At 39.3% G+C, this 14,261-nt stretch overlaps 1 protein-coding gene across 1 annotated transcript in view; it reads left to right on the top strand.

Annotated features, from left to right (window-relative positions):
* The window catches only part of plxna2 (plexin A2), a 216,764-nt gene that overhangs the window by 140,608 nt on the left and 61,895 nt on the right, over positions 1 to 14,261 (top strand). The window contains exons 10-13 of the mRNA XM_088007157.1: positions 75 to 275; positions 2,235 to 2,331; positions 2,522 to 2,721; positions 11,587 to 11,738. Coding sequence (XP_087863283.1) covers positions 75 to 275; positions 2,235 to 2,331; positions 2,522 to 2,721; positions 11,587 to 11,738 — 650 coding nt within the window. The remainder of the gene's footprint in view (positions 1 to 74; positions 276 to 2,234; positions 2,332 to 2,521; positions 2,722 to 11,586; positions 11,739 to 14,261) is intronic.

Raw genomic sequence — 14,261 nt, 5'->3', positions numbered from 1 at the left:
TGGTGACCTTCAAACCAAAATGCAATTTCCTCTCTCTGTTTTGCTGACACTCTTCTGCTCTCTGCCCTCTGCAGGACTGTCCCCAGCTGGTGCCCTCGGAGGAGATTCTGATCCCAGCAGGGGAGGTGAAGCCAATCACCCTAAAGGCCAAGAACCTGCCACAGCCCCAGTCTGGCCAGCGAGGCTATGAATGTGTCCTCCACATCCAGGGGGTCAGCCATCGAGTCACCGCCCTTCGCTTCAACAGCTCCAGCGTACAGTGCCAGAACAGTTCGGTAGGCTGAGAAATGCTTCCTTAAGTTTAGCTAAGTCAAGTGTAAATGTCTTCACTTCTCTGGCTTTTGAGTTGAAAGTTTTGTGTTATTTGTTCACATGTACACCAAGTGAGACTCTTCTTAAGTAATTTGCGAGTTTATGTGACCACTGACTTCTGAGATGAGGGGAAATCTGTACCTGAGATGACCTTATGACGCAAATAGCATCTCCCAGTGTTCCTGTAGTTTGTCCACAATTAAATAAACAGATATGTATGCCTATCTGGAGAAGCACTCCTATATTTGTATAGATTTATACAGCAAATAGCTTTGTATTCTCAAAGACCAGAGCTGTTTGCTTCATGCATATTCCATGGGAACAAAGAGGAGAAAGCAGGAGATAGTTAGTGAGCACAAGGCCAATCCCTGTCATAGAAATTAAGCTGAAATTAAAAGGATATAATTGCACAAGAGCCTTTTTAATGTTAATTTTATAATGTGATACATTTTTAACCCAAAATAAATTAAACATATCCTTTTTCCACTATCTTTTAACATCTGCAGAATGTTTTATATTTGGTGCTCTCATTTAATGTCATTTATTAGTTCACTTACACAGGAGTAAGTGGTAACAGACACTGAACATTTCAGCAGGTGTAGCCTTACCTAATTTTATTTAGGTAAGGCTACACCATTAAGGCGTTTTGCTAGATAAAACAGAAATATCATAAAAGGTTTAAATAAAATAAAAAAAGGTAGAAACATCTAATTTAATTAGAAACCGCGTTGTATATTCACCCGATATGGGAGTTCATGGAGAAAGAGTTTTCTTCATTTTTTTTTTTGTTTGTTTTATCTTCTGTTTTTTCTCCTCTGGATTCATGAAACAGATACATTCAGACAACAAAACACAACCATCAAGCCCAGCAGATGGGAACAATTTGTACCTATTTTTGCATCAGCCTGCTGTCGTCCTCTCTGTAGCCAGAAACACAGCAGGGGCTGAGGTGATCAAACAGGTCTGGAAAAATATTTTCAAATAGTGAGCGCCAGGTCCAGATAAGAAAAAGGCACTTGAAAGACATTCAGAACTGTAAGAACAATATCAGGCCGTCTCAGGGAGGACTCCCGCTCACATCAATTTTATCTTTTGTGTGATCACTGTCCTGCTTTTTGGTGAAGGCACAGAGCAGCAGGTAGTATTTTTCCAGTTTTAATTCTGCTGCATCAAAATTACAACCAGCTGTATTTCTAATGTAATCTGCATGCCAAGCTCAGGGTTTCAAAATCAGTTTTGTCTAGATTGAATTTTAAAAAGCCTGGCTGACCTTAAATGAATGCAGAGATGTTGCTTGTTCTGTAGTGCTACTTCAGCAGCAGACCTTCCTTTGTCTGCACTTGAGAATTAAATGATGCACGCTCTGTTTTGCACATACACACAAAATATCCCTGTGAATACTCCAGAGTGTTCATAAATAGTTAAGTCCTTTTGGTTTTGAGTTGTGCATACATTTTCCAGTCTTCCAATAGTCCGAAAGCATCCATGTTGGAAAATGAATGTTGGTGGTTGTTTGTATCCACGCAGACCTCGACCAATCTCTGCCATTTTAAGAAAGTGTTGGCAAAAACGTCACAGATCTCTTTTACCACATGTTGCATATACTTGTGTTTCTGCGAGTATTGTTTAGTCAAAGCTGACAAATGCAATAGGTGATTACAAAGGAGAGAACCAAAGAAAGCTCAGTGTTTCCAGCTGACCCATTTTTTTTATTGGGGTGGTTCCTGTGTGTCAGCTCAGATATTGAGATGATGTAAGTTTGCTGTAACATAGGAAGGAAATGTTGCTGCAACTGCTATACAAGAACTCATGAGGATTCCAATTCCCAGACCTCCCATTGAAATATTCCTTTCTTTCTCTTTTCCACTGTGATCCTCTCTTCTGTCTCTTTCTGTCTCTGCTTCGCTGACTCTGGCCTCCAGTATCTGTATGAGGGAATGAGGATCAGTGAGCTGCCTGTGGATTTTTCAGTGGTGTGGAATGGCAACTTCATTATTGACAACCCAGAGAATATACAAGGTAAGAACAGTAGATGTTTGCAGAAAACAGGGTAGAGAAGCAAATGAGATAAAATGTTAGAGCTGCACTATATAGAAATATAGAAGAGGAGATGCTGTCTCATCTAACATGCTGTCAGTTTTCCTTAAAACAACAATTAACAAACATTCACTGACCGCGTCTTTACTGTGTTGCCTGCTTTACCCCACAGTGCACCTGTATAAGTGTGCAGCCCAGCGGGACAGCTGTGGCATGTGCCTGAAGGCAGACAGGAAGTTCCAGTGCGGCTGGTGTAGCGGAGAGGGAAGGTGCACACTGCGACATCACTGCCCTCTCATCAACCCTTACACCACTCGCTGGCTCAACCTGTCCACCAAGAACGTCAAGTGTACCAACCCACGCATCACTGAGGTTTGCACTGATAATCAGCTTTCTGTCTTGCTTGCCTGCCCACTCAGATGCAGCTGGAGTCAGTCTGTCACTGTCTGCTTCCACTGCAATCTGGACCTTCATTCAGTCACAATTCATCATTGACAATCATCCTGTGCTGCAGTGCTGCACTTAGAGTGCCAAATTGCAAATGTATTCACATTCCTTTCAACATTTCGTTGTGTTAAAGACACAAACTTCATGCTGTTTTATTGGGATTTTATGTGATAGCAGAATAGTGCATGATTATGAAACAGGAGAAAAAAGATACATGGTTTTCAGAGTTTTATACACAGAGAAAACTTATAATTGTGGTATTCATTTTGTCCCCTCAAGCCCTATTTCCATCAACCTGCTTTTTGAAGTATTGCATCAGAAAAGGTTGATGGAAACTGCAAAATTCAAAATAACCTCCTAAAACTTGCACAACAGCTCTTAAACTTGCTTCAGGTGGTGTGTGGCTTTTCCGAATTCGCTAAAGGGGAGATGCAGAGACGTATTTGCCAAACAGGTTCTGATGTAGCAAACCTTCCCATCCACTGGTGATGGATCTGTGCCTCAGTAGACGCACAAAATCAAGGAAAATGTAAAAGTCCAAACCTCCATGACGGTCAGATAAGAATGGGAGTGTTTGTAAACATTAATATGTTTTGAGTATGCAAAAATATAGTTTGATATAAACCATTCCATTGCTGCTCTGGCTGTAGGTTTTGTGCCGTTGGCCTTCCAGTTGAATCTTCGCCCCAGCCTGTAGTCTTTTGCAGGCTGCCTGCAGGGCGGTTCCTGCAGGCAGCCTGTCAAAACTGTCCAGTATTTAGTTCCATCCACCTTCCCATTAACTCTGACAAACTTCCCAGTCCATACAGAAGAGAAGCATTCCCCCTGCTTCATGCTGGAATCACACTGGGAATAGTATGTTCTGGCTAGTCTGCAGTATTGGTTGCACTAGAGTTTATATAAGGGTATCATAATGAAAGAGGCTGAACACAAAGCCATGTCACATTTTTTCATCAGAGGAGTGATAGACTGTACAGTTAAAGATCTTTGTTGCAGCTAAAGTAGCTTTTAGTATTTACAAAACATTACTAGAGTTGAGCTGACAACACTGCTCATATTTGTGCAGACACATAAATACTGACCTCTAAAATGTCTGAATTACTTTGTAGAGAAATGCAAGAAAACAAGGTTTTCTATTCTTCCCTTGCTTAGTCTGGAAACAGCATGAATGAGAATAAACCTCCTCTTAGCTCCCCATGGTGCTTTTCTCACCTACTTGTGTGAGATCTTTAAACGCTTGGTGTCTGACAGCAGTTTGTCCAGGTTTATCTAATTGCGAGGAAGAATCTGCATCTAATTGTTTAGGTGGTTGGATGTGTCATGCTCAGAGTTCACTTCACCTTCACAATTTTTGCAAGGGTAAAGTGGGGGTGCATTCACACATAACAAGGACAGAGATATTCAGTTTTAAAGGGCTGTTGTTTTGACATCTGCTTTCTCTTTGTGCAGTCTCTACAGATGCTTCCTCATAGGTTTTAAGGTTCTTTGCCTTTGCACAAGGTTAAATCAGGCCTTTGAAAGTAACTTTGGCACATAGAAATAGTTGGCAGCAGAACTTTGCAATCAAAAGTCTGAATAAATAGCTCTAAAGGTTACATAAATATCTTGCATTAGATTACAGGCATGTGTATGAGTGGCAGCTCCTTCTGCTTCCCCCACACAGTTCAAAAGCCCCACCCATTACTTCAATATCTTCCATCTCAGCAACACCTGGGTCGTGATCTGGAAGCGGTTAACTGTTTTCCATAATTGGGCCCTTGCTTGCTCAGGCCACGTTCTCCTCCACCCTGGTGCATTTGCTGTCACTGAGGAGTCAGGCCAGTAGGGACTGACTATTTAATTAGGTTTGGTAACACACCAGTGCTTTGTGGTTAACCCACCAGACCTCTCTGTCTCCACACAGATTCATTCGACTTCCGACTTCACCGCCACATACTCGGATCAAACTCTAGCCAATTAAAAACTTAATTCAATACGGTGGTTAATTGATCTGCTTATCTTGACCAGTTTTTTTGTGTGAAAAAAGACAGGATTCTAGGATTGTTTTCCCCTTCACACCAGTCCTCTGTTTTTTACTTTTTTAATTTTAGTCTTGACAACATAGATTTTAAATCCAGAATTAGAATACAGTTTTTGAGTTATCTCCCCCACACAGTCCTTACATGGTTTAAACACAGTTCAGAAGTGGATATGTTGAAAATGACTAACAAGTGTTTATTTGAACACTTATGGTTCCTGACAATAAAAGCACTTCCTCCTTGAATACATTTTTTAAAAACCAACATTAGTAAGTGCCAACTTGTATACATCCTATGCAAGTTGGATGTATGCATGTTTATACTTTGACTGAGATATTGCACTTTATTAATATTCCAAGTTATGTTCAATTGTTTGCAATAGTATTTTGATTAAATTAAATGGCTGCCAACAAAGCAGCTCATGACCTGAATAAGTAACCTGCATTAATGCAGTCTTATAGGATGTCTAGTTTGCATGGATCTAATGTGAGAATGTGTTGCGCAACTTAAGCTGGACTTGGATTGATCACTTGCAAATAATGTAACACATTGCAAAATTTTAATTCTCTGACTTTTGCATTCACTGATTGTAGGTAAGATACCACTGGTATGCAAGACTTAATACATTTGACAACATATTTAACATTTGAGTTAGTAGAAATAGTTTACACATCAAAAATAATTTGCAAAGACTGTTGCATGGCTACGGCTCACCTGAGCAGGTTTGGAGTCCATAACGAGAGACAAATTAAAAATAGAAAGTGAAATGCACATTTCAAATTGGGCTGCAAGTGCAGAAATATTGGATTACTGGATCCAGTTGTTATCCAGAAGTCTATTGATTATAGCTGCAGCTTTGGTGACAAGGAGTCACCTTAAGATAAGATTGTTAACAAGGCACAAATATTTACAGTGAATAAGACTCAGCTTATTTAAAGTGAATAAATTAAACTGCTGTGGAAATGGAATGCATTTTATTTGCGTTTCTTATTTTTTATTGGTGATTGACTCCAAAAGCTGCTGTGACATTGCAGAGGTGTGTTAAAAGCCGTTTTACCAGAAGCCCTTGGAAATCCGCAAACTGATTTCAACAAGAAATCAGTTTGGTTTTTTAAGACATTAAACATTAAATCATCAAACCTGGAAGAGTTGTGGTTTTATTTTACTGACATCTGACAAAGGAATATATGAAGATACAATTGAGCCAGTGTTAATTACACAGAGCCAACCAGAGCTCTGAATGAAAAGGGCTACTTTGAGCTATCTGAAGTCAGATTTCTTTGTGACTGTAGGGTGCAAAACCAGCTCTGCATGAGCATGTACTTCAAACACAGACACACCTATTTTCTTTTATCCTTTTCATTGGTTGTGAAGTTTGCTCCACCCAGAACCCCCCTCTAGTCTCTCATTGATTACAGTTTCTTTAAGAAGCAGACATCCCCCCCCACCCCCCACCAGTGGGGTTGAATTTATTAATAAATTTGATTTTGATTGTATGCACCGAAGCCCCCATCATGAGCTGATTTGTATACATACTAGCACATTAGTAGATGTGCCTACCACAAGATAGGCCTTTTAAATAATTAATGTTTCTATTAAGTGCCAGGGTGCCTCTCACCATGGTCCATTAATATTGAAGAGATGTAAGCTCCCACTAACAGCAGAGGGAACAACATCAAATGAAGCTGGGGGTTAGACGGGCATATAAAAGGCGTCTGTTCAATTGGCTTTAGCCATAGCTTCTGTGTGCATTTACAGCGAAGTGAAGAGGCTGCCCTGCCTGCCACTGACAGGCTGTATAAACGTTGGTCTGTAGCCTTGGGAAAGAAAAATGTCAGATTCAGAATTTCTTTTCCTTTCACCTCCTTGTATGTTTTTCTAGGCTAATTGTTGGAGCTGTGCACAGAATAAAACATAGAAACCCTTAAATTAGATACATCCTGCATTGCTGTACCATAATTTTATACTCAACCCTTTAATTTGACGACATTTAATTAGTGGGTAAAAATCCCATGGCAATAAACAATTGTTTTTTAACAAGATCATCGCTGGCAAAGTTATTGGTAATCTTAACATTTCCTTTCAAATGAATGCAGTTAAATTAGATTATTGTTTGCACCGCACTTATTTTCAAGTTGATCAACTTCCAATTCATTATCAAGAAAAAATGATTAAAAAAACAAACTGACATTTCTTTTAGTCAGCAGCCTCAAAATTACATGAAGCCACATTCTTACATTACCACGAAACACTGTGAGGACAATAAGGGAGGTAAAATAAAATCTTAAAAGCTCACTTTTGGAAAACGGATGTGTTCTTCATGCCAACTGCCACTTTCTGTCTGACGTAAATGCCTGGAGTTTGCTAAACGGAGACCTTAGTTTGGTGAGGTGAGACTATAGAGTAGTTTTTTCAGAAACACACATTCTATATTGGTTTGAGCATAACACAAAGGGCAAACATGTGAAAAAGTGTGTTAATTTCAGATATGGAGGAACTGTGATGCTGTGGGCTTGTTTTTCTTCCAGAGATCCAATGAACCTTGTTGGATCTTTAAAAAAATCAAGTACATTTTGAATAAAAATCAAATGAATTCAATGAGTAAACTAAAAAATGGAGTATTTCAACAGGATACCGATCCGAAACAAGAAATTGTTCACCATATTATCTAAAATTATCTCTCTCTGTAACTTTGTGAATTTTTATAGATCATAACTATGTGCTGTGCCTCTGGCAAAAGCAGTAATTGTGCCAACGGTGATTTTGTTAAAATCTAATATTTTTTAAATAAAGGATTTTTTCCCTCTGATTGTTCAGATTAAATGAACTCAAACAACAGATAGGATGTTCATAGTTTTTAGTGTGAGATTGTGCTACTGCAGTGCAATATCAAGGTTTTTTTTTTGTATCCATCTTTAAAAAGGGTGCCAATAAATGTGACTGGCATTTGTGTGTAAAAGTTTTAATGAAAGCAAAACTGGTTTCTCCCATTTTTGCCCCCTCACATTTCCTCCTAGCACACACTGAGAGCCCTCTCTCTTTCCACCCCATATCTCTTAGCTCTCTACAAGACATTTAAGAGCCCATAAAGAATTTAGGATGCTGTTTGTTGAGAAAAAAGTGACCAGAGCGGTTTTATCAAGCCCATTAAATTTTACTCACAATTAAACGTGACATGCTCAAATTAGTCTGAGTAGAGGCTAAAGACAATGAGATTAGCTGCCAGCTTCTAAGCTGTGTCAGACTTTATTTTATTTCCAAAGCTAAATATGCTGTAAAAGGAGAGGGGGATGCAGCTTCTGTGTGGAGTGACTGGGAAGTTATATGAAACGGTGAACAGAAAACAGGAACACAGGGGAAAAAAGTGCTGATATTTTAACTTTTAATGATAGATGTGATGATTAAATGTTATTGCTGAACTGTCTTGGAAAATTCAGCAGTTGTAGCTGCAGTGACATGCCAGACTTGCATGGCCTGAAGGCACTTGGGATGGTGGATTACTCTCTGCTGTGTATATTGGGTTTAGCCATGCCTGCATCAGCACATCTTTTCCTACAATTACTTCAGCCGAATATGTCAAGACCACACTGATAGGCAACCCCAGGCTTTTCACATCAGAACATTGTCTCTTCCTCCCTCCAGCTTAAATGCATAGCTTCCTACAAAATATTTCTTTTATAATGATTTCTTTCTTGAAGATTTGAACATCTCCTTTCAATTTAGACAGTCTTTCTGCATAATGCTTTTGGCAAAATATGATGGGATGTCAAAGCAAATAGGAGGCCAGTAATCTGGTCCCCTGTGTTCAAAGGACATAGATTAGACTGGAGAAAGTGCACTAATGGGATGCTGGGATAGCAGTGTGTATGCAGGCTTGCTGTTTGTTGGGAATTACCCTCCATTGACAGTGTGACAATGTCACACAGGCAGCCGCAGTGCTTGTAAAAGGATTACACAGGAAGCGAGGATTGGTAGCACTGGGTGGTAAAAGAAGGAATAAGGGCACTAAGGTGTGCATGCATGTCCAACGAGGCTTCCTCTGGAAGTCTGCATGATGGTTAAAACTCATAAGTTGGTGTTTGGAGGAGGAAGTCGCATGTTACCAACACCATGTTCCCACAGCTAAACATGGTGTTGGTAGCTTTATGATGAGGAATACTTTTTTTCAGGAGGGACGGGGTAACTGACTGAGGAAATAGCAGGAACTTATTTCAGGACATTTCTGGAAAAACGTGCCGAGACGTTTGCAAAAGTTCATCTTCTATTGGAAGAACAATCTGTACAGTCAGAACTGAAGTGGAGCAGTTTATGTTGAAACATCTACATCCAGTATTATAACCCTGTCAAGCCCAGGTTTAAATCCTATTGAGAATTGTCAACATTTGAAATTTGCTGTGGATAGACAATCCAAAATGAATGAGATTCAGTTTTTCTGTACAGAGGAATTGGCCAAAAAATTGTAATAGTGAGAGAAAGAGCAAATGGTAGTTTTGTGAAGTATTGACTAATGCCTCTTTCTTCTGATATTTATTTCTTTTAAAAAATGAAAAGGCAATATCATCTTTTTTCTTCTTCAGTTATGTAGTGCTTTGTGTTGTCTATCACACAAAAAGGAATAAAATGTCTGCTTATAAGATTACATGTGAAAAGATCCAAGAAATACCAGCCCTTTAGACACTGTAGACAAGGTGATAAAAGAACTCAAGCGATGCTAAGATGATGCTACTGATGAGATTATCTACAGCATATCATTTTAATAGATTCCTTCCTGTACGTAAAGATCATTAGAATCAGGTTTACTGGCAATCAAAGCAGAGTCTTGTGTACAGAAAGGATCCATTATAGATTTAGCCCCTTTGTGTATGTAAGAAATGCCGAGACAAAGCGTCTTGCAGCCTGGAGACACTGGTGGCGTGTGCCTTTGAAGTGGTTGATTTTCTGTGATCCTGATGAATCAAGCCTCTGTCTGCCAATGGGGAGCTCAGTCAAATGGGTTTCATGCATGGATTAGACTTCCTGTGCTTATTTCACCACAGGAAAGGGTCTGTTTCAGCCTTTAGGGTAGGAGAGAGGAGGTCTCTCAAGCTTTTAGCTTTTCCCATCTGTGATATAGCAACACCATCTCCGCCTCACCTGTCACCCATCTTGGCTTATGGGACAGAACAGAGTGGGATCACTAACCTACCAACGCTACCCACCCCACCCCAAGTGCTCAGTCTGTCTTCTCCATTTCACTCCTGCTGTCTCAGGCCACTACAATGCTTATGTAACTGTCACTAAGTCTACTCAAATAGATGACATGGATATATTTAGCCATTATGTTTCTCCCCCATTCTATACCCTGCATGCCCAAGCATTGCTAAAAAATTCATGTATTCAGACCCCTCAGGCAGTGCAGTGACACACTTACTTTACATCCAGAGCAATTAATGTCCGCTGAATCTAGATTACAATGCTGGCGTCCCGCAGGGAAACCGGCAAAGCTGCGGTGAGTGTACCGGGCGGAGTGGGGAGGGTGCACAGCACATCAGTGACCGGTTAAAACTCTGTGTTGGTTTTTGTTTTTGGATGAGTGGCCAGTAATAACATATTGATTGTTTACGTTGCACTGGCAGCTACACAGCCAAGTGACATCCCCTCCCTATTGACCACCTCTTTCTTAGTTGCTGTCTTTTGTTAACGCCCTTTCCTGCCCACAAACATTATTTTTACTCTCTTACTCTTTTTTTCAGTCCCTTTTTTTGGGGTCTAAAGGGCTGGATGAATGCCAGATCGACTATTCAGTGTGGCTTTGCAGCACAGAAGGCACTTTGCCACACTGTGCCAAGGTCATGCTGGGAAGCCATATTGCAGTTTATGAGTAGGTGGCCTACGCGAACCATTAATATTGCCCCTTGTTACATTATCCATTAATGGCAACAGCAGAAGATGCTGATCAAGCAGATATCCCGGGTGTTGTTAATCCCTTTCATTTCTTTGTGAATTTTATTACTTAATTATTGTCTATGAAATGGAAATCTTTACTGGTTGTTGATGTTCGAGTGCAGATTGGAGTGAGATGTGGGTGGGTTTAGCAGTTGGAAATGTGGGATGTAACTAATGAAACAACCAAGGATTTATTTTGGTCAGTAACACTTTGTCAGATTAAACAGCTGATCTGTGTAGTCAGTGCAAGTGGTTTGCTTAGTGTTAATTCTGGTAAACCCTAGTAAAAATAACATTTGATGGACAAGCCCAGGCATCAGAGCAATGCCGTCCCAAAGAAAAGCGGTGAATGCAAAGGCACCATGTCAAAGTTAAGGAGTAAATCGAAACTTTATATTGTGGCTTATCCAGCAAGGAAGAGAAAAACTCAGAGCAGTAGCTTGGAGACCCAACAAACTGGCACCCTAACAATGGATTTATAAGCTCTGTTGCAAGTCAGATCTGCCTGTGATTAACATTTTAATATGACCACTTATAAATTGTTATTCTAAAACTTTAGTTCTGGGCAAAGTGAGATGGGAGACATAGAGGAGAGGCTTGTACCCCACACCCAAATACTAACGACCCTGAAGTGTTACCATGTTTAAACATAAAGATGAGCCAAAGTTGTGCTTTAGCTACTTTTGTGACTTCAATGCCCTCTTGGAACAATAACTCACCTCAAGTCCTGACATTATTTGTTTTAAGAAGCACAACATATTTACACAAACATGTTCTGTTGCCTGTGCTGGTTATTCAAAACATTGTACAAATACTCTTTTGACAAGTTGCTTTTTGTGTCCTCCAGGTGACTCCGATGGCTGGACCACCAGAGGGGGGAACTCGGGTGACTATCTATGGCACAAACCTTGGCCTTGCTTTCTCAGACATGGTGGACAACGTAGAAGTGGCAGGTGTCAGATGCACACCCGTGGAGGAAGGCTACATTATTGCTGAACAGTAAGTCACAAAAACAGGAGAATTAGCTAATCAGCTTGTTACTTTTTAGTTTAAACCTCTAGGCATTTCAGCATATTATGCTAATTGGTTGAAAGAAAGTTCTATCTAAGGAAACTCAGCTGATTGTATCGAGTGAATCTGGAGCAATCCCTCTTCCTGAAGGAGCATGTAGTGACTCTTTATTAGGCCTTTGTAATCTGATATGTTTACAAAATTATGTTGCTTTGTTCTCAATTTTCCCTTCCTTATGAAACCTCTTTGTACTTAAAAGGTATTTAGTTATATAGTGAAAGAGGAAAATTTCAAAAATTAATTGGAAAAATAGCCTGAATTTAGTCATCAATATTAAACAGAAAGTGCATTATTAAAGAAAGTGTGAAGTTAAGTGCAGTTCTCGCACAGAAATATCCTGTTCCTTCATTAGGGAACTGCTGATTTATCACACTTTGGTTGCTCAGTGCCTCGTTTTTTTTTTGCTCTGACTGTTTTTTGAGGAATTTTTCTGCTTGTGGTTGTCATCAGCTTTTCTCCAAAGAATCTGGGTGACATGGTGTAATGATTCATGTATTAATAAATTTTATTCGCTTTATAGTTCCATCTGTCAAACACAACAGAAAAACAGATCCCTGTTTATTTTCTACCCTTACCTACAACAAGGTGTTCAACCTTATCTTTCTAAGATATCTATTTTCGCTTCTTCCTCAATACATTTCTAACATTTATACACCGACAAATACAGCAACATACCAAGATAATTACAAGTGTTGCTATCACCTTTTTATTCTATAACAGCAATTTTCTCTTTCGACGAAATAATCTACTGCAGCACCTTTTTCTAGTCCAGGTGACCATATGCAGCGGGTTGGACAAAATAATCTTGTGCATAGTCCTGTCACTTACAACAATTTAAGGCTGCAAATTGGAAGACAGTGCATTAGTTCAGCTTGCAAAAAATAAAAACGATCCTGGAGGATATGACATACTTTTCTTTGCACTTTGGAGAATTCTTCTCTAAATGAGTGGCTCAACTCATCCAGCTGCAGAGCATTTGATAAAATCAAGCTGAACATCTACTAATTCTGGTCAAAAGTAGATTTCTCTGTGTATCTCTGTATTTTTAGGTTGATATACATGATGATTTAAATGCACATAAGTCTCTTTCAGATTTAGATTTTATAGAATTTACTAAAAAGCATCTATTCAATTGAATAGGTGTTTCCTTTTTGTAATTTTGTTTGAAAACATCTCCATTGTTGTAGTATTATAATACATGGGAAGAGTATGCAAGCTTCAGTATTGAATATTTTCAGCTTCTCTAACACAGTACCATAATATTACAACAGCTTTTCAAGTTGACCAGTAACATGTAGCCTGCAGCTTTTAAAAGTGATTTGTTGCATAGAAAGGTTACAAATGAATCAATATGTTCACATTGAGGCTGATAGCTGCTTTCCCTCACTGTCTTTCCTTTAATGAAGACTGGAGCTGGTCCAAGCAGTCTGTTCCTGAGTTTGCTGTTAGACCCCTGCAGGACACTAACCCATTTCTCTCAATGTTTCTAATCTCGTCAGCTACAATCCCACAACAGCTGTGTGTGTTTACTTGTGTTTACCTCTCTAATTGTCCCATGCTGGGCGTACATCATATTAAAGTCTGTCCCAGTCACCCAGAACTAATGAAACATGGCCCGCGCCTCACAGCTCACCCATCATCTCGCTCCCAGCTAGAAATGCAGATGTTTGTTGACTTAGAGACCAACTAGCTGGTATTTCAGACCTCACATGGGTTTCAAAGGGATCATTCACATATTGCTTTAATAAAAACCTTCACATCAGAAATAAGTTCAGTTTCCCTTAGTTGCAGTTTCTTTGGAGATACTTCAGAGAAGACACAAACTACTCGACTTGCAGCCATCAAAGATTTCAGAATAATACAATCTGAAAGAGAAGTGCTGTTCGAATAAAAATGAAGCTTCAAACAACATCCCCAACTTCTAGTAGAGCTACGTAAAAAATTAATCATTTATTGCCTAAGTAGAACCTCGCACTAAAAAATGTTGAAAAATCTAATCTGTGAATTGAGTGTAGTCATTCGCGGAGGAATAAATTGAATTTATCAAGGTTTTTCTGTTTCTGTTGCATAATGACTGCCTTTGCAATGATGCCAAGCCTGGTGATTACATTAAAATAGAACTAACTGAACATATTAAGCAACTCAGACTTCCACAACTTCCTGTTTTTCTGGGGAATAATAGATGCTGATTTCTCTTATTTGCTCTTCAAAATGGGAAATACAAGAAACTATGCCCGTCAAGCAAGGCAGATGTGAGCAGACTAGGACATGGCTACAAAAAGACAGCTACTAGTCTAAAAATAACTTTTTCCAATTATATTCAAATTGAAGGTGAGATTTTTGTAGATTTTTCATCAAGTGATCAGAGTGCTATAAACACTTTCAGAATATTTAAAGTAGAGCAAATATTCCCATATGATTTTTGTGTGTGTGTCTCACTTCAGTGGTTGG

The sequence above is a fragment of the Poecilia mexicana genome, unplaced genomic scaffold (assembly GCF_051168715.1).
Source record: "Poecilia mexicana isolate PSO_F unplaced genomic scaffold, ASM5116871v1 scaffold_7, whole genome shotgun sequence".
Taxonomy (NCBI): Eukaryota; Metazoa; Chordata; class Actinopteri; order Cyprinodontiformes; family Poeciliidae; genus Poecilia; species Poecilia mexicana.
This window is presented reverse-complemented; position numbering and strand designations above follow the sequence as displayed.